Source organism: Panthera uncia, chromosome A2, assembly GCF_023721935.1.
Source record: "Panthera uncia isolate 11264 chromosome A2, Puncia_PCG_1.0, whole genome shotgun sequence".
Lineage (NCBI taxonomy): Eukaryota > Metazoa > Chordata > Mammalia > Carnivora > Felidae > Panthera > Panthera uncia.
Genome location: NC_064816.1, coordinates 109,658,346 through 109,680,461, shown reverse-complemented (window position 1 = coordinate 109,680,461; position 22,116 = coordinate 109,658,346). Strand labels below are relative to the sequence as shown.

At 38.8% G+C, this 22,116-nt stretch overlaps 1 protein-coding gene across 1 annotated transcript in view; it reads right to left on the bottom strand.

Moving 5' to 3' along the window:
- Positions 1–22,116, bottom strand: part of DNAH11 (dynein axonemal heavy chain 11) — a 357,765-nt gene that overhangs the window by 73,257 nt on the left and 262,392 nt on the right. The window contains exons 63-65 of the mRNA XM_049641609.1: positions 20,680–20,846; positions 11,035–11,270; positions 9,709–9,831 (exon numbers count right to left, since the gene is read on the bottom strand). Coding sequence (XP_049497566.1) covers positions 9,709–9,831; positions 11,035–11,270; positions 20,680–20,846 — 526 coding nt within the window. The remainder of the gene's footprint in view (positions 1–9,708; positions 9,832–11,034; positions 11,271–20,679; positions 20,847–22,116) is intronic.

Sequence of the window (22,116 nt, the reverse complement as noted above, 5' to 3'; positions counted from 1 at the left end):
ATTAAAAGAAAAAAAGAACAAAAACAAACACACACACACACACACATGAAATGATGGCTTAACCAAAGTTCACAGCATTTCTGTGACAGACATGGGGAAACATTTCTCCCTATCATCAAATTTACCCGAAAACCAGAATCTCTGTGAGTTGAGGCAGCATGATCTCAACATAATCAAGATGAGAATTTCAAGTTGGATATTATAACCTGGACGTTTTATATCTAAGGTATGTATCTGGAAGGTAAGGAAGTAGCTTTTACTGTTGGTGAAACTGTTCCCAAGATTTAGTGTTGCTGCTGAATGACTTTTCCCTAGTGATGAGATATTCTGAGCACATGAACAAACAACATCATTATTTTTTTTTTTTATTGCCATCTAAAACAAAATTTGGAAAAGCAACATACTCAGTTTAGGACAAGGACCTGCTTCTGTGGCAGACTGGGGTCTTGACTAGGAATGGCTGCAGGAGACTTTATTTTGATGATGACGACTACGACAACTCTTTTGTTAAAAAGGTTGCAAAGTCTTTCTCACAGTGCTGTTTAGACAGAAATTCCCTAAGATACTGTATTAGTGTAATGAAGGTTCTCACTTTGAGAAGGACAATTCACACAAGTTCCCTGAATAGGAGGAATCAGAGCCTGTTTGTCAAGGTAAAGAGATTGCAGGTGGGTTTTGAGATAAGTGAATAAGACAGTCGCGCTGGTTGGGGTAAAAACACACTCAAGAAATGAAAGAAAGAAAGAAAGAAAAACACTTTTCTATAGACATCTAAAACCTCACTGCACGTCCCGCTGTTTAAAATTAGCCGCTTCTCCACTGGCCTTGGGAGCTGCGACAGCTTGGCCGGGACAGCTTGGCCGGGAGCGCGGCTGCAGCACCCGGGGACGCGCTGCAGCGGGCCGCGTTACTTAGCAACCCCAGCAGGAGGGGCCGCAGAGTTGGTCAAACCCCGCCCCTCAAGAAAGGTTTCAGCTGAAAGCCGCGCAGCTGGCCAGGCGGCGCAGGAAAAGGAAGAAAGTCCTGAATAGAAATGAGTTGTTTTGCTGCTTCATATAGTTAATATAACCAACACGTCCTTCTCAGATAAAAGCAAACTTCAATTAGAATTATAAAAAAAAGAAAAAGAAAAAGAAAAAAAAAGACTCATGGTGCAGGACTCCAGGTACCATTGCTTAGAAAGAAAAATGGAAGCTAAACAAGAAAATCATAGATTATTTCCTTTGAGATATAGAATATATATAGTATGCATTATATGTTAAATATTATGACACATATTTTGATATGTACCATATTTCAATATATCCATACTGAAGTATTATAAGGCAGCATGAAAAAATTCTAGTTCCATTTGCATTTTTTTTTAAGGAAAACTGCTTTTTTAAAGAAAATAAGGTCAAGTTCTTTGTCTGTGGTCTGTTTGGAATTTACCTTCACATAAAGTCAAACAACTACTACACAGACGACTATGTGTCCAAAAAAAAAAAAATCTGGATTGAATTTAGGAACAGAAAGGTCTTTTCTGTAATTCAACTTTATTTTGAATTTAGAAATTAGGAGAGACTAGAATGCTGAGTTATATTGTAGGAGGGCATGAATTGAAAATAAAGTGATTCCTACCCACAAGGGATATAATGAGAGAACTACATACCTCCTGAGTTTATTTAAAAACTAGAAGCTTCCAGCTCAAGAGAGCACATTTTATCACAGTGTGGGATTTAATTTAACATTGTTCTAAAGTCCCACCCAAGAACCCATTTAAAAATATCTATAATCAACTGTAATATAATCATGTAGCATCAAACCCAAGGAACATAATAATGTTGAACAAACTGAAAATGTGCTAACTGAAAACGATTCCCCCTATTAATCTTAGTACCACTTTTAGGAAACACAATCATGATAAATATCTGTAAAACAGCTTTTACCTTATTATTTCTGTGAAATAAATTTATATTATATAGCTAATATTTCTGTTAGTTTTTTTAATCTTTTTAAAGTAGGCTTCATACCCAGCACGAACTCCATGTGGAACTTGAACTCACAACTCAGAGATCCAGAACTGCGCTAAAATCAAGAGTCAGACACTTAAGTGACTGAGCCACGCAGGCACCTCACTGTTAGTTTTAAGTTTCTATATAGGGCATGCTACTTGAAGATTATTATTAAAAGGATAAGTACATGAAGAATAGAGGAAAAGTACAAAATGTCTTTTAAAAAATATTTATAAGTTCAGAAACAATCTGAAATTGTATCTTACAATAAAGTTACTCCAGCTAAGATTAAAGTCCAAAAACTACTTCAATAATATTTGTGGGGGGGGGGGATTTGAAAGATTAAAGAGATATAATTTTACGAAGATGTTTCACAGATCAGCAGCTTCTCTAATATGTAAGAGAGTAAATTTGCTTTGGAAAAGGTACATGTTGATAAATCTCCCCAGATATGTTTTCTGTCGATTGATATGATAAGATGTATTTTACTTAAAATTAGGATTGTCTGGAGTTTGGTGGATTTAATTATTTGTAATTACCCAGCTGTTGTCAGCCTGTGGCCATTTTATGACAGTGGTATCTACTATGTGGGTCAGGTTCAACTGTATATCTTCTCAAACACAGATTTAATGTGCTATTGATGAAACCATTACTAGAACCAAATTAAAGTCTGGGCTGATGTATTGGTCCACAGGGAGCTGTCAGACATGAAAGGAGTAATTAGTATTCATTACTTCATACTCCACAACATTCCAATTATTAATGAACTTCAACTTTTGGACTATGCTATATCTATCACAAGCATCTTCTCAGACATTCATTATTAGGAAGAATAAACTAATATTGGTTAAAAAAAGTCCCCTAAAACAAACAGAACTGAAAAAAACAAAAACACTATTAATAGCGGAAAACTTTGTGAGGGATGTGACTTTCAAGAGTGTGCAATGCAAGGATTATCCCACCTGCATGGGAGGAATAGGATACAATGAAGACATGCACCCGCTTTGCAATCCTCGTTTCCTTGTTTTCCAAGCTATCTTGTCTTTACAATACAAGGGAAACGTCTATAATCACAAAGGTAATTGCACAGACAGGACAGCAAAGAAATGTAATGATAGAAGGGCCTAGAAAAAAGTTAAGCAAAATGTTCATTGTTGAACATCAGAACAGGAGGCCCATCAGACAATTTATAATCATGTAGGTTAGTCTGGGATGTGATCAAGGTAAACTCACAATTTTTCTGTTCCTGTTATAATATTACAAATGGGTATTTCTATTAAAAGCCCTATGGACCTTTTCTCATTAGTTTTCTTTTCCGTTGTTTTCTCCTTTTCATTTACAGCATTAGAAGAAAAATAATTCTTACTTCAACCAATGTATTTTAATTTTGCATATCACCTTCTAGTTTGCACATGTATGAATTTTTAAAATTTTTCTTTTTTTCTTAGTGTTACATGAAGTAACAAGAAAGCATTTGCCCTGTTTAAACAGACATTTTGTCAGATGAAAATAATACTATCACTAAAATATCAAACATTATTCCAACGTACTTTTAAAGTGTTTATAAACTGGTAACAAAATGTGGAGTATTCTCAATTTTTTCCATTCAAAACTAAGAGGTGTGAAAAAAAAAAAAAGGAAGTAAAATAGTTCCTCCTCAGCAGAGGTGGCTAATAGTAGTCAATACAGAACTCTACTGTATTACACAAAACAGCAGATGAGTCAAAGTTCCTACCTCCATTCTCTCAAAGACACCACATTTCTTACACACTGGTGGGGAGCATTTGAATTTCTATGACCACTATGGAAAACAATTTGGTGTTGTGTTTTAAAGCTTATTGTGCACACACTCTACACCTTAACTCTTCTGCTCCAGAATATGAACTATGAAGAATCTCTTGCTGTGTGCACCTGTAGATGTATAAACGAACCATCAGTATGTTACCATTCATAGCAGCCTGGCTTCTTAGAATAGAAAACATAAACATAACCTCAATGCCCTTCAATAAGAACATTTAATAAATTGTGGTAAAGTGACACTACTATTTCAATGATGCAAATGAAACAATTAGAGCTAGAAGAATATGGGTAAGTCTTAGGCACCTAATAGTAGAAACTTCAAATCCCTTTACACACACACACACACACACACACACACACACACACACAATGTGACATTTTTGTAAAGCCCCAACTCAAACAAAAATAAATGAAACTATTTTAAATAAAGCTTTGAAATGATAACAAAATTTAGAATATTACCTTTGGGAGAGGAGGCCCAATGGGAAATGAGAGGAGCACAAAGGCAGCTTAGAGAATTTAGTTCATAATTTGAATGGAAGATACTTATCTAATTTATCATTATACTTTATATAATTTTATATGTTACATATTTTATATGTATCAGCATTAAATAATACAACTTAAATGACCAAAATCTCTATTGTTCTTAGGAGGAACCTTAAAACATCAAAAGATATGACTGATTCCTTTTTCACACATCCCACGTCCAAAAAACAACGACTTACACTTCTGGATCTCTGGCTTAGTCTCTGATTCATACTCTCACTGTACTTATCAGTGGTTCAAGATTCAAGAGACATAATCTATTCTGACTACCTATGTGTGCTATGCTCAGTTTGTATTTTTTTCCTCACCAGGTAAGAAAATGTAAACATAGAAAAATGGCCTAAACAACTTATTCCACATCACCAAACTGGAGGGTATCGGGCCAAGATTTGAACCAAATTTTATGGTACCTCTTCTACCCTGGTGCTATTTTTTCAATTATTTGTTTATTTACTTATTTATTTGAGAGCGAAAGAGAGAGAATGGGGGAGAGGGGCAGAGGAAGGGAGGGAGAGAGAAAATCCTAAGCAGGCTCCATGCATGCACCCTGATGTGGGGCTCAATTTCACAACCCTGGGATCATGACCTGAGCTGAAATCAAGAATTGGATGCTCAACTGACTGAGCCCCCCGGGTCCCCTCCAAGGACCAATTTCTGACAACTACATGCTAGTACATAAGCCCCACCTCACAACCTTAAAGTCTCTCTTGAAAATATTTTTTTAAAGTTTTTTTTAATGTTTTATTTATTTTTGAGACAGAGAGACAGAGCATGAGCAGGGAAGGAGCAGAGAGAGAGGGAGACACAGAATCGAAAGCAGGCTCCAGGCTCTGAGCTGTCAGCACAGAGCCCGACGAGGGGCTCGAAGTCACAAACCGCGAGATCATGACCTGAGTAGAAGTCCGAGGCTTAACCAACTGAGCCACCCAGGTGTGCCAACAACACAGAATTCTTAATGGGTTCTTCGACAGGTGAGTGACAGAAGCGGTGTTAGGAAAAGATTATCGTAATCACTCTCTGGGTTGGAGAGTAGTGAGCAGAGAGAGACTGTAAAGACGTTACCTCATTCAGCATGAAGAAATGAAAGGTCTGAATTACACTGTAAGTTGTAGGTAAAAAAAAAATTATATATATATATATATATATATATATGGATTCCAAAACATTGATGAGAAAATAAACAAGGTTTAGGGGAAAAAGAGTAGGAAGAGTAACAATGGCCAAGCAGCATTCATAGGAATTCTACTGAAAGGTGGTAGTGACTATTTATTTGGAAAAAAAAGTTCAGAAATTATGTTTCCAACATGTGTATTAACTGTCAGAGAGTCATAGTGATGTGGGAAACAAAGGCAGAAGGAAATGGTAGATAAAATTAAATTTCCTTATAACCTACAGCCTACTGACAAATACTAGAGATAGGTAGAGTATACATTCCTCCAGGAACTATCTTAAAGTTAATGCTTTGCTAGAGGGAAAAACCACCTTAGTTTGACAATAGCTAGGCCCCTAGGATCTCAGTATCTTCTTTGGCAGATGAAAGTCCTTTTGGAAACTTACCTTGCCTTTACCTCCCCCAACTCCCAAGTATGTGGTTAGTCACTCCTCACAATCCCGGGGCAGGTCTTTCTGTCCCAGGTCCTGTCCCTGTGCTTAAAAAAACCCCACCTTTTGGCACCAAAAATGTCTCAAGAATTCCTTCTTGGCTTTTGGCTCCAGATCCCCTCCATAACTCCAAATCCACATCACTAGGTCATCTGAGAGGACATTTAGTCATTCTTTTAGTCCCCATTTTTGTCATCTGTGAAGATCTCTGATCTTCTGACTGTACAACATGTTTCAAAATGATCACATCTACCAGGCTGGTTTAACTACCTCTCCGTGTAGATATTTCCCAATCTACGTGGTCAGACAAGGTCTCTTTATCAGGCTCCATACTTACATGTCCATTGGCTTCTTAGACTTCCTTTTTTGAGAATCTTAAAGTAGCACCTCAATCTCTGAGTGTCTAATAAGTGAAATCATTACCTCTTTCCCTACCACATTTCTCTATAAATCCCAACATCATTTAGCTTGGCAGAAGACTAGAAATTACCCTTAAACCTTCCTTTTTTTCCCTACCAACAAAATCCCATTAATGACCATGAACTGATGAAATTAACTCCTTGAGAATCCTTTCATTTGTCCTCTCCCCTCTCTCTCTCTCTCTCTCTCTCTCTCTCGTATCCCTTAGTTTAGGGTCATATTATATCTCAACTGGATGATTATAATTGTTAATTAGATCCTGGCCCTAGGTCATCCATGCTCCTTCAGTCAATACTTCACACCACCAATAGCAGGTCCTTTCAGAAACAAATGTGATTATGTTACTATCCTAGGATACTCACCAGTCTTTACTAGTTTCCCCGCTGACTTATGCTCATGATTCTCAAGTGAAAATAAGGAGACTACAGATTTCTTATTCCAGGAGGACAAGGTCCTTTGGTCAAGAACCACTGCTATTGTTGGGGTGCCTGGGTGGCTCAGTCAGTTAAGTGTCCAACTCTTGATTTTGGCTGAGGTCAGGATCTCATGTTTCATGGGATGGAGCCCCACACTGGGTTCTGTCAGTGCCGAGCCTGCTTGGGATTCTCGCTCTCTCCCTCTCCTTTTGCCCCTCCCTTGTGTGCACACACACACACACTCTCTCTCTCAAAATAAATAAATAAACTTAAAAAAAAAAAGAACCACTGCTGTTGTCAACTAGCGTTACTGATAGGAATGGGCCCGTTTATTGTGTTTGGGGAAAAGAGAAAGAATTACCAACCTATAGAAAAAGGCCAACTTAGAAGACATCTGTGGGTGCCCAGACATCCCCACTCTGGGGGGTCCTGCCAGTGTCTCTGTTTTCACCTCACCCAGGCCTTACTACCCTTTCTCCCTTCCAGCACAAGACTCTCCCTCAATGCGGATCCTATTTGCAGTCCTCCCAAAGCTGTTGGGCTCTTCTGTGTGTTTTGCTATTTGGTATTAGTTCCCTCATTCCAAAATTCTCTTCTCCACTTGTCTACCTGACAAATGTCCACTCATCTTTCAACACTACTATTAAATGTCCATCTGATCAAGTGTGCTTTTTTCGACAAAGCCATTCCAAGTCTCCACTATGGAAATGATGAATCCCTGCCATGTGAACTTCTATCATCACACCAAAGGCACTGTAATACTACTTTTATTGCTTATACGTCTGTCTTTCCCCTAAGGAAATGTAGCTTCCTTAAAGGCAGGGTCTGTACCTTATTGGGCTTTGAAGCTGCAGGATGCAGTACAGTGCCTGGCATAACAGTACTCAGAGAAGTTTTACTCAGGGACTGATACAATACACAGGGACTCCACCAGCACTGAGATTCTCTGGAAGAAGACACTAAAAACATCCACAAGGGAAAGGGAAGTAGGAAAAACTGGAGGTACAGATCTGAATTTACACTCTTAGAAGTCATTGTTCCCACATGTAACAGTTTAGAAAGTAGAAATGTAATAAATGCATATGATAAAAACCATTTGTGAAATTCTTACATACCATTTAAAACTCTCCTGACTTTCTAAAAAAAATACTGGAATGATATGATCTGTTCTATAGAACCTAATAGAATTTGTACATATTTAAGTAATAATATAACTTCAAATAAGTCGTGCTAGATTGTGATAAAGCCTTGATGCTTTACATGTTTGTTTGTGAAATAAAAGACTTCTGGGATTCACAATAGTACATAATTATATCCATGCTGAAGAAAAATTAGGACTCAAATTCATCAGTCCCTGGAAATTTCAGATTATATATGTGTGTGTGTGTGTGTGTGTGTGTGTGTGTGTGTGTGTATATATATATATATGTATATATATATATGTGTGTGTGTGTATACATTTAATTATATTTAATTTATATTATGTATTTAGATCATTTATATATTTAAGTATATAATATATAACATGAAATATATATAGTCATATTTACTGTATCTATATTTAAGTAATATACAGAGACAGAGAGAAAGAGAATGTGACCAAATTTCTTACACCCAAATTGTGTTATTAAAGGTTCATGTTAAAGCTACAGAATGAGTATGTCAATGAAAAAAAAATTTAGGTCTTCCTAATAGAGTCAAAACCTTAATAACAAAGATTTCACTTCAGTGGCATTTAGGATTTTACACTATATTTTTAACACATCAGACACAGCTACAATTATGTTTATGTCAGAGTTACAGTTTGTCAAGTAGCTTATTAGATTTTTCTAAATGCAACTCTGGGTAAATTTTGGCTTATTAAGCAATTATAAGTTGTCAGTCACTGGAAACGGGTTTACTTGTAAAATAAATACTAATCAGTTAGGGACTGTTTAAAAAATAGAAGCTAGTTACCCTTAAGTAGACCTATTTCCACTTAAAACTGACAGAAATAAGGTGGTGATGGGAAAGGAGACAGGTGACTTTGAGGCTGAGACTAGATGTCAAAAAAAAAAAAAAGGGTGTTGGGAAAATTCTGAAATGATCCCTCTGTGAAGGAAAAACAGTAACAACAACAACAAAAGGGAAGGAAAGGCAGTGAAGTAAGTCTAATGAAGCCTGGTGTCCTGAGAGAAGAGGCACAGGGAGCCTGTGGAATGTCACAAGCCCCTGTGAGCCCACACAGGCTTGGTCAGAGACATACTTGCTACAGGTGACCTTGAACACATTTATAGCAAGCGCTGTGATGACTACTTAGAAGTGGCTTCAGTGCCCTGGGAGAATGTCCTGGATAGTGGGGTGTCCAGGGGGAATGGCAGCTATTTGGAAGGAACTAGAGCTCACTGGGGGTGTTCCTACTTGTTGGTGGCACCGCTACTGGTTTGGGAATGATTTCAGAGGCCCACTGACGAGTTTAATGCTTACAAGTATTTCAAGTTTATTAGAAAAGAGCACTAACATGGCAAAACCCTCATGTTGTGGATGCCATTACGTTGGATGACGCTGAATTAAAACAAAGTGTGTGGACTTAGGATACAAGAGATCTGCAGTTTAGGCAAACACACTACAGGTGTTTTGCCAACTCTTAAACTTCTTTGGGGTGAACTACTAAAGAAGCAACTACCCTCAGCTTTGTGGCAATGCATTTTGTGGTTTATAAATCACGAATTGGCTAACATGAATCTAAACCTATCAAGGAAACAGTCTGAAAGTCTGGGTAAGGTTTGAGGTCGCTTTTGTCTTGGAATGTAGGTGCCATGGAATGAAAACTCAGAACCATCACTAAGAAGATTCCAGAGGACTATGCTTGATCCTGAGACTGACAAACAAAGCTATCACACTCATATGCAGCACAAAATATTTGTTAAAAATTCAAAAACACTTACTTCCCCTTTTTAATTGTATTCCTGCCAAGCAGTGGATCAAGGACCGGATCTATTGTTTCCTCCACATTTTCAACTAAGATGACATCTCCAAAGGCCAAAGCGGTTTCAATGGCATTCAAAAACCTTAAAATCCAATCATAATTGATATCATAAGATTTCAATAAGCACAGGGAAAATGTTCCAAATTATTGAAATTATATTTGATGTAATGTAGATTTTTTTTAGTGAGACAAACTTAGAGAAAACTTTCATATAGTATTCAATTAGATTACATAGAAAATAATGATTAGATTTTGAGATGAATTACACAGTGATATTTTCCAAGTGAAATTGAACAGTATGACTAAGTCCATGGGTAAATTAGTTCTTGTGACAATAACCATGGTTGAGACAAATGTAACTTATCCAAACATCATAAATTTAAATTAATTTAACAGGTCTTTTTTTGATAAAAAAATTCAAAATATATTAAATGCCTTGTGGTTTTGTCAAACATTCATTGAAAAAAAAACCTTTAGGTTCGGTTGTGGTAAGTGGTAAATTATCATTATATTCTCATTCTCCAAATTCTCCATTCATTCTCACTCTCCAAAAATAGTTTCTCCCCTTCAAAAATAATTTTCCCCAAGTATTCAGATAAGCAAGGAGTACATTTATCTGCACGGCCGCAGAAATTCCTTATTTCACTTTATGTGTGAAAAGATGAAAAAAGGGTCAAATGAAGTACTAGTAAGTCTAAAAGTATTCAGAATTAACTGAAAACCAACTACATACAAGACTTTATTTATCATACAGTATTGTCATGAGGACCCGAAGACAGAAAGTCTCAGTAGATTCAGTTCTCAAAAACTGTATGTAAAAGGTGACGAAGAAATGATCTTAAGGCATTCCATGTTGGGACTTGTAGCCATGTTGCAATCCTACTCTAGGCAAAGTATATGTTCAGAAATAGGATTCTAATCACCATTAGGCCTATAAACGCAGGTGACAATTCTTGTGTTGCCATATGTCAAATGCCCTAAAGGATTACGGTACATCTAATTTCCATTCTTGGCCTTAGGGAAATGACCTATTTTTCCACTCAGGCACAGTGTTTGTTCCAATCTTCAACCTAATTTCATCTTCCGATTAAGTGGCTGCCACCCAACATAAATGACCTTCCAGCGAAAATACTTTACGTGAAACAGGAGCGAGCAGATAAACAATGTGTGCCATACTGTCACACTGCACAGTAACAGAGGGGTCTAGCAAATGCCAGGACTTTGGAGAAATGAGACCCATTTCACAGCAGCTTAGCAGAAAGCCAATCCTTCTGATCTCACATACCCTTTCTGGCCCAAGTGTGTGACTTTCAGGTCAGTTCCATACTTATTCTTGATCCACTTAATTCCCTGCTGCTGGGGATCTATCATCAGAGGCCAGCGCTCACAGTGTGTTAGGATAGCGGCATTTTCGGTTGACATTCTGTCACTGGGAAGCCCTTCATTATTCCAGGTGGCGATTGTAGCATCATCCGTCAACATGGCAATTAAGTCCAGGCCTTCGGTTATTGGGATGGAAACCTTGAAAATCAGAGTTGAATGCAATAAACTGACAGTGTGGCAGAGCAAAAGACTCAGCATGACAGACAAGAAAACGAAAGACCAAAGCCTGGAGAACACATGTGAATTCTCTCTGGACTCTCAGAAGCCAAATAAAACTCTCGCTGTGAAACAGAATTCAACCTGGTAAGTACGGTATTTTTACCTCTCAGAATTCTGTCAACTGCAGTATTCAACATCTGGTTTATTATTGCATCTGACTTCAGGTGAAAGGGACCCTGCCCTCTACATACATCGACAGCTGCTCCAACAAGGTGAGAGGGAATTAGATACTGGGAAGGATTGCAGGCCAACAGAAATGCATTCGCTTCAATGGAGTAATCACCCCCACATAAGCAAAGCTAAAATGCACTATCTTGCTCAGGCATTTCATCCTTTTTACTCCAGGCCAACCCTACAAGAGATGACTTCCCTTTCTTGGATAGGGTCATGGAAGGTATCCCGTCTGCAGGAACTCCACTGGCTTGCTGGCTGTGCCCAGGAACTGACATGGCGGCCTCTCCTCTGAGAGGGAATTGTATGCCCTGTCAATGTGGAAAGGAGCATTGCAAAGGGAGGAGCTGTCTCCTTTGAGAGGCAAAGAGAAACCTATTTAATTATTTGATTTAACTTTTAAGGTTTATTTACTTATTTTGAGACAGAAAGCATGAGATGGGGACGGGCAGAGAGAGAGAGAGAGAGAGAGAGAGAGAGAGAGAGAGAGAAACAGAGAGAGAATCCCAAGCAGGCTCGGCAGTGACAGTGCAGAGCCCACTATGGGGCTTGAACTCATAAACCGTGAGATCATGACATGAGCTGAAGTTGGATGCTTAACCGACGGAGCCACCCAGGTGCCCTAAGATATCTATTTTAATATCTTTTTAAAATTTTTAAATGTTTTATTCATTTTTGAGAGAGAGTCAGAGTGTGAGTGGGGGAGGAGCAGAAAGACAGAGGGAGACAGAATCTAAAGCAGGCTCTAGGCTCTGAGCTGTCAGCACAGAGCCCGACACGGGGCTCAATCTCATGAACCATGAGATCATGACCTGAGCCAAAGATGGACGCTTAACCAACTGAGCCACCCAGGCACCCTTCTATTTTTTTTTAATGTTTATTTATTTTTGATAGAGAGCGCAAGCAGGGCAAAGGCAGAGAGAGGGAGACACAGAATGTGAAGCAGGCTCTAGGCTCTGAGCTGTCAGCACAGAGCCTGACCTGGGGCTCAAACTCATGAACCGTGAAATCAGCTGAAGTCACACGCTCAACCAACTGAGCCACCTAGGCGCCACCCTAAGAAATCGACTTTAAAGAATAAGGATCATTCTTTACAAAAGCAACTTTACAAAAAATAAGATCATAGGAAAGAATTTGTTAAGAAATGTATTCATTTGGTCATCAATCACCAAATATTTATGGAGTACCTCCTCCATAAGAAACAGCATCTGGAGACCCCGTAATGAGCAAGATGAGTAAGGAGCTAGTCCCATGGCTGGGGGGGGGGGGGCGCTAATATGGAAACATGCCCCCAGAAGAGAGGGCAGTAAGAGCCCTACTTGGAGTGGGTTGGACGCGGGGGGTGTCGCAGCAGCAGCAGGAGTCTGACTGACTGGTTGACCATGGAGCTTCAGCAAAGAAGGTGCCAGAAGAATTCCTCCAGTAGAGCTACTGGATATGAATACATATAGGAAAAGCAGCGTAACATTCCTACTGTCTCTGACCACAGTGTTACCTTAGAAATAAATCAAACTCAGTCTCCTAGTGGGATGAGCAACAGCCTTGGTATTGACACACAATTTTCTTAAAGACACAAGAAAAATCATATCTTTTTGAATAAGCATCCTCCTATCAGCAAGGGATCTGGGGCTTTAACTTCTACTTAATGCAAACAACTTGAAGCAACTGGAGGTTTGAAATAACTTTCATGTCTGATGCTAAAAGGAGTAACAGAAAGTATACGTGTATGTCTTGTGTCCGAATTTGGTAGTTTCAACTGCTTGAGCACCTACTGTGCACGCAGTTGAGTGCAGGGGATCCAAGAGAAGTCCCCCTTTTTATAAAGGGTCAGTTTAATCTAGCAGGAGAAATAAAGCAGGTAACTCATAGTAAAGAATATCATAAATGTTGTGCAATACCTTGAGACTTAAATTTTCACAAACTACTTTTCGGATATTTTCTTGACAGTATTATGTTCAAATAGGTGGTTGCATAAGTGCACAAAGAAATTTTTTTTAATTAAAATATATTTTTTGTCATTTACACTATAGTAATCATTTTCATAATAAACTTTACCCTAGGTTTAGGCTGGGGAATATAAACCTCATTTCACATGTGTCTTTTTAATTCACTCTTTTCTTCATAAGTCCTTGAAGAAATCTGCTGAAAGGAAAATGAGTCTGGAAACCAAACACAAAAAAGGGAGCCCTTTATGTCTCAAGTCAGCTTTGCAAATCCAGAAGGCTCCATCTAATTGCTTCATTCAGTAGCATCAACCTAAGGGTCAGCCCGGATGCCACTATGATATGAGGTGGGGAAAAACAAAAACAAAGAGGCTCCCCTCTACAGAGAAGAAGCTTCTACTCGAGAGAAGGAGAAGGATGGATGTACATGCCATGAATCAACCCAAACTAATCCTAACACCACATGTATATCAAAATCCTCTGAAAACTAACCAAGTGGCATATTCCAAAGGAAGAAAGGGAACCTTCTGATGAGATGACACTTTCACTTCCCCAAGGAAGACTTTTGCACTGCTGATGGGAATGCAAACTGGTGCAGCCACTGTGGAAAGCAGTATGGAGAGTCCCCCCAAAAATTAAAAATGGAATTACCAAATGACCCAGTAATTGCATTACTGTGTATTTACCCACAGAATATGAAAACACTAATCCACAAGGACCTAGGCACCCCTATGTTCACTGCAGCATTACTTATAATAGCCAAATTATGGAAGTAGCTCAAGTGTCCATCCATAGATGGATAAAGAAGTGGTATACGTATAATAGAATATTACACAGTCATTAAAAAGAATGAAATCTTGCCATGTGCAACAACATGGATGGAGCCAGAGAGTATAAGGCTAAGTAAGTCAGTCAGGGAAAGACAAATATTATATGATTTTGCTCATATGTAGAATTTAAGAAATAAAACAAAAGAACAAGAAAAGAGACAAAGCAAAAAACCACATGGTTAAATACAAAGAACAGACGGACAGTTACCAGAGAGGAGGTGGGTGGAAGATGGGGGAATTAGGGAGATTCAAGAGTACACTTATCATGCTGAGCACCGGGTGATGTATGAAAGTGCTGAATCACTCTTTCGTATTCCCAAAACTAGTATTAACTGTATGTCAATTATACTGGAATTCAAGAAAAACAAAAACACACAGGGTTGCTGAACTGAAAAAAAAAAAACAAACCACCACTCACATTTCTAGGTGACAAAAAAACCTAACATTTATAAGGCCTTACAAAATTTATTCACATACATTCACTCTTTTCCATGTCTCAGGTAACTTATAAGAGTTCTGCAAAGAAGCTATCTCTGGTTGTTTGCTTGTTTTCGCTTAAGGCACTGAGGCTTAGAAAGGCTACCACCACTAATAACCCCATGTATTTGTTCTGTCTTTAACTTCTCGGTCACATCGATGAGGAGAGTGTAAATGTCTCCATGAACTTGTCCGTGTTTCCGCCTGAGTGCCCAGAGGACAATAACTCTAGATGGGAACAATTTTGGGTAACAATTTTACTTGGACCCACGGGCCATGTATGCCCATTACCCTGTCTTGTTCAGTCACTACCTTCTAAGCTATTCTCTGGATAAAAATCATGTTAAGTAACAGTTTAATTTGGACCCTCAAGGCCATGTACGCCCACTGTCCCTATCCTTTCAGTCACCATTCTGCTGCTGTTCCTTCCCGACCCAGCCTCCAGACTCACACCCCCAAGATGCACATTCTGCAACTCTTCCCACACACCCTTTAGAATCATGGTCCTATTCAGATCAAATAACCTTGCTCCCACGACCTGCTCATCTTCACCAAAACATCAGTTCTCACTTAAGCAGTGGTTCTCAACCCTAGGCTGCATACTGGAATCCATGAGAGCTTTCCACAGCTGCCAACAGGCAGCCCGCCATCACTAGTGATTCCACTTCAATCGACATTGATTTGTTTTAAAAGTTCACTTCCATGTGATCTCAACATGAGGCTGGGTTACAGGAATGACTCCCCTGGGGACGCACTTCCCTCGAGGGCTTTCTCTGCAGACTGTTGTCTTAATACCCTCAACACTCAAAATGTGTGTGGGAAAGAGTTGTCATCCCTCTTACTTGCCTATAGATCATTTAGATATTGGCAAATCTAAAAAGACATAAAACAGACTGGTGATTCCCTAAGCCTGGAGAGAATGGGGTGATTGGAGCTAATGGATATGGGTTTTTTTTTCTGGGGCTGATGACCATGTTCTAGAATTGACCGTGATGATGGTTGTACAACTCTGTGGATATGCTAAACACCACTGAGATGAATATTTTAAAGGGGTGAATTGTATGGTGGGTAACTTACATCTTAATGAAAAGATATACTCAACACCTGCAACGTTCCAGGTACCATGCCAGGTTAACAAAATATACAGAACCCTTGCTTCCATGGATCTTACACTGCAGCTGAAGGAGGGAAAAGCTGTTAACCACAGTAAATGAATAAGTGAAACAACATATTAGCAAGTGATAAGTGTTATGGGGAAAAATAGAGTGGGATGAGACATACTGAGGGATGGACATTATAATTCTTTCTGAGATTTGAAAATGGCATCTGAACAAAGACCTGATGGATGGGAATGAGCTATTTATATTACAGCACTATAAATATATGTATATATATATATATGTGTGTGTATATATATATACACACACACACACATATGTATATATATGTGTATATATATATGTGTGTGTGTGTGTGTGTGTATATATATATATATATATATATATATATATATATATAAAACTATTTATATCTCTATATAGATAGAAAAAACACCAAGGGCAAAGGGCCTGAGGTCAGAGCATATCTGGTATCTGGGCAGTGTGACTAAGGCAGAGCAGTGAGGAAAAGAATAATAAGGAGTAAGATAGAGAAAGGGGCAAAATCAAAGAGGGGTTTACAAGACATTATAGGACTTCTGGCTTTTGCTCAGAGTGCAGTGAGGAGCCACAGAAAGAATTCTGAAAGAAAATTCACTTAATCTGACTTGCACTTTTAAAGAATCACACTGGCTATTGAGATGAGATTTTGGAGAGAAACAACCAATATAGCAACAGGGAAACCAGTTAGGAGGTTTTTGCAGTAATCCAAGAGAGGGATGATGCCTTGGCCCGGGATGGGAGCAGTGAAGGTGGTGAAAACTGGTCAGATTCTGAATGTATTTTGAAGGCATAGCCTGTATAATTTCCTGGATGGGCTGGATATGAGTGCCAGAGGGAAGAGTCACGTCAAGGTGACTCCAAGGATTTTGGCCCAACAGAAGGTGAAGCTGTCATTAAACAAGTTGGGAGTGCCTGGGTAAAAGAGGTTTTGGGCGGGGAGAAGGTCAGGATTTTGGTTTGGATGCACTATATGTGAGACATTTTTCTGACACAGAAGTTAAGATGCCAGGGTCTGGGCCACAGATATACTTTTGCAAATTACTGGTGTACAAGTGACATTTAAAGCCACACACCTGGTGAGAAGTAGCTCAAAGATTAAAAGCTGGGCATTTCAACATTAAGATTGGGGAGAACAGGAATAAATTAATGAAGTCTGAGAAAGATTCACCAGTGACATAGGAGGAAGATGGGGAGGAGGGGAGGTTCTGGACTCTAGTAAAGAAGGTACTGATGGAAGGATGGAGTAATCAATCACATCAAACGTAGCCAAGAGTCAAGTAGGAGGAGACTGGAAAACAAACCACTAGACTTAGCCATGTGGAAGCAAAACTGCACAATAGGAGTTTTGGTAGAGTGGTGGGGACAAAGCCTGTCCAGAGTAATTCAGAAAATGGAGGGAAGATCTGCAGACAGTGTTTCTAGATTAGAGTCTAAAGTGATTACTGCAAATGAGAAGAGAGAAATGGAGGAGTAGCTGGAGAGGCAGGGAGGGTTCAGGAGAAATTTGTTGGTGTATTTTTTTTAAATTTTTTAATGTTTATTTTTTTTGAGAGAGAGAGAGACACAGCATGAGTGGGGAAGGGGCAGAGAGAGAAGGAGACACAGAATTCAAAGCAGGCTCCAAGCTCTAACAGTCAGCACGGACCCTGACAATGGGCTTGAACTCATGAATTGTGAGCCAAAGTCAGACGCTTAACTGACTGAGCCACCCAGGTGCCCCTGATGCATTTTTCACATGGGAGAAATAACTACATATGTGAATGCTGTGGACATGATCTAGTAATGAAATAGTAGACAGGGAAAAATTCGTGAGAGGAGAGAAATGCTCTAGAATATCCTTGAGGAAGGAAAAGTGATGGAAACTAGTATAAACCTATATGATCACCTTTAGATAAAATGTCAGCTGTTCATCTTACAGCATCAGGAGGAAAGACAGGGTATGAGTACAACATTTGCAGGTGAGAGATATGTCTGTGGGAGTTTATACACTATTACACACTAAATGTGTCAAATATCTCTCAACATTCTTGATTGTTTCTGAACTCTATGCTCTGAACTCTATTTCCCCTGTGGAACCACCTTGTTGTAATTATCATAGTTTTAGAACATACTTTACAATCTCGAAGGACAAGTGCTTTCTTACTGTTCTAGTCCAATATTATCTTGGCGTTCTCAAAAACATACCGTTCCAACAAACTTCAGGATCAATGGGTCAAGTAAGAATATAATTCCTGGAGTTGTGATTTGAACTAAGTTAAATTAATTTATAAAATTGGGGAGAATTGATCCATTTAGAATATAAAGTCTTCATTTCTAGGAATGTATTAAGGAAGGTTGACTTGCTTTATAAAAGGTTCCTTCCAAGGTTACCTTAAAGGTCATTAATAAATGACATGTTTGGTTTATAGGTCTTAAAACATCACAAAAACAGAAGGGCCCAGCTGGTGCAGTTAAAAGAGATGCAGTTCTCAATTTCAGGGTTGTGAGTTCAAGCCCCACGTTGGGCATGGAGTCTACTTAAAAAATTTTTTTTAATAAATTTTTTATTTTTAAATTTATTTTTTAATAAGTAAATAAAAAAATCACAAAAAACACAGTCACTTGTTGACTGGTAAACTTACAAACCATTTAAATCCCCAGGATACCTGAGACAAACTGACAAGTCAGAGACACTTAGGAGACTGTTACCTAAAGACAAGCAGAATTCTAGAAACACCCTATATGATAAGAAGAAATAACAACAGATGCTTCTTGAGAGGGCAGGACAAACACTTTCAGAAGAAAGTTAATTTAAAAAATTAACATTGAACAATTTTAGCTCCTCTTGGGACTCTGGCATAGGCTCATACAGGTGTCATGGTCTTCCCACTCTGCTGTTATCAAATCTAAAGGAGTAAAAGATAACTAGCTCATTAACTGGAACCCCCTTTCCATAAGGACGAACATTTGTCCCACATGATACAAAAATACAGATTCAAAGCAGTACACGCACCCTGACGTTTACAGCAGCATTATCAATAAAAGTCAAACTACAGAAAGAGTCCCTATATCCACTGACTGATGAACAGATAAAGACGTGGTACATATATGCAATGAAAATCTTACTCAGCCGTCAAAAGGAATGCAACCACGTGGATAGAGCTAGAATGTATTGTGCTAAGCGAAAAGTCAATTGGAGACAGACACATACCATATGATTTTACTCATGTGGAATTTAAGAGATGAAACAAATGAACATATGGGAAAGCGGTGGTAAAAAGAGGAGAGAGGGAAACAAAACCACATTTAATGTTAGAGAACAAAGTGAGGACTGATGGAGGGAAGTGGGTGGGGAATGGACTAAACGGGTGACATGTAGTAAAGAGGGCACTGTGATGAGCACTGGGTGTTGTACATAAGGAATGAATCACTGAATTCTACTCCTGAAAGCAATATTGCACTGTATGCTTACTAAAATTAAAAAAAAATCTTCAACATTAAAAATGTTTGCTACCACAGATACATTAAATAATTGAGTTATAAAAGGATTATTCTTTAAAATTAATTATGGAATGCTTTTAATAAATTCCATTTAATCTGCAGAAGCTCCACTGACATGTATTTGTGTCATGAAAACAACTATTGTGAAAATTGAGGCATAATTACTAATGTAGAACATCAATACACAGAGAGGTGTAGGATATCTTAAGGGCTTCCACCAACTGAGACGACACACTATTGCATAGGAAACAGGGGCCTGGGAGTCAGGAGGTCTGACTTCCCATTCGACATGACCTAAGTCAAGCCACTTAGACTTGTGTGACTCAGTTTTCTCATTGGTGTAAGGACGATCATAAAATAGATGATTTTTAAATCTTCCAAGTCTGTGATTTCACTTTGTTGATGGGTTTGAATTTTTAGATTTAGGCTGAGCTATTTTTAATACTTATATACAAAATGCTGACCTTTAATCTGTAAGTGGTTGTGAAAAAAAGTCTTTCATAATCCGTAATGTCAGGAAGAAAACAAAGTTTCATGTTAAACTGTAACGATAACCCAAATTTGACTTCAGTTATCAGTTTTGTTAAAAGCAGGTTTCCAGCTATATCACTATAGTGTATAAAAAATCATTTATTGGGGCACTTGGGTGGCTGAGTGGGTTGAGCGTCTGACTCTTAATTTTGGTTCAGGTCATGATCACAAGTTCGTGGGATCAAGTCCTATGTTGGTCTACACTCTGAGTGTGCAGCCTGCTTAAGATTCTCTCTCTTCCTCTGCCCCTTCCCTGCTCATACTTATTCTCTCTCTAGAATAAAAAAAATTAAAGTAATTTATTACTTTTCCTCCTTCTGTTGAAACCATCATTAAAGCAAGAAACACTGTAACACACAAGACATATCCTCATCATACTAGAATTTCCAGTCAGTCAGTCATGACAGAGGTAGAAATGAGCCTGGGATACAAACTATTTTTGTTTTTGTTAACTTTGTTTATTTGGGAATGAGATCGAGAGTGAGATAGCATAAACACGGGAGGGCAAAGAGAGAGAGGAGAGAGAAGAGAGAGAGGAGAGAGGAGAGAGGAGAGAGAGGATTCCAAGCAGGATTTGTGCTGCAGGCAAAATTATGACCTGAGCCGAAATCAAGAGGTGGATGCCGAACCAACTGAACCAACCAGACTCTTGCTTTTTGCCCCACACTCTTGTTTTTTTCTACTGAAATTTCAAGATGATGCTTCCAAATGCTGACAAGGTAGGGAAGTGACTTACCTTGTGCTGGAGAAAGGGAACCCACTTGCAGTCTACCAACTCCTGGCGATACTGTTTTGTAAAGGATCCAACGTAAGACACAAATGCTGCTGTAAGGAGAACGTCTCCACAGAGTGTCTTCTCTTGAGCTTCAAACGATTTAATAGACTGACCCCAGCGGATCTTCTCTGACTGAAAGGTCGAATTACTCAGATGTAACCGCAGGGCGAACACCAACTTAACAAACGCTTAATGTAGTCACATCACCACTCAGTTTAGTCTACATCCTTCTGTACAAGCTTTTTAGAAGGCACAGAACTGAACTGGAAAGCATGGCAATTTTCATCCTTCTTACGTTTGAAACCCATAATTATGAAGGGGCTCTCATGCTCTCTTCAGCACAGTTTACTGCGTTATGGCATTAGAACTTTCCTATGTCCTTCCTGGTGGATGATCTAATGCTTTAATCATGATTGACCTCTTTCTCCCAAAGCTGACAGTCACTTTCCTGTCTCTGAGAATGGAGCATCAAGAAATTTGGCCAAGACTGAGTGACAGTGGGATTTTTAATGGTGGCTTCAGTGCTCTGTATTCCTCCCACTCTGCAACAAGCGTTCTACACACCGCCCTAGACAAAGATTATTTTAAATTTTTTAATCTTTATTTTATCTTTGAGAGAGAGGGGGCGGGGTGGGGGAGACAGAATCTGAAAAAGGATCCAGGCTCTGAGCTGTCAGCACAGAGCTTGACATGGGGCTCGAACCCAGGAGTCATGAGACCATGACCTGAGCTGAAGTCGCATGATTGACTGACGGAGCCACCCAAGTGGCCCCAGACAAATATTATTTTAAGCATACTGGCTATCAGCTGCTTGCAGACAAAGGAAAATAACAAACACCAATTATATTAATTAATTTAAAGGTAAAGCTGAAAGAGCCACCTATCCTGGATGCTATTAATTAAAGAATAGTGCTGGTATTATGCAGGTTATTTCTCTAATATAATCACTCTATCGATGGAAAAACCTATAACCTATGTAAAAAATGGACATCAGGAGGATCTCACTAGCTTTGAAGATAATACGCTCAAAGGATTCTGTTCAAGTCCTTCTATATAGTTGGATGACCATTTAAATCTGATTTCCAGGTTAAGTATGGGGAGGTCTTAATATTGGATTTGCATAAAACTGCACTAAGTATCTTTGGATTGACTGAACTGAAGGATAGTTCACTAATTCACTTTGTTTCAATGCAGGCTAAAATTGGTGTCACATTCTAAGCACATGCAAATTAATAGGAACTGAAAAAAGATCAGCAATGTGATAATAGAAGCAAAGAAGAACTCTGGAATTTAGCTTTGCTTGTGAAGAACAGAGAACACAGCAAAAATGATATATGTCAGAATAGACTGGAATGCCAGTCCCCTGCAAGCCATCATACTACCCATAACCCCAGAGGT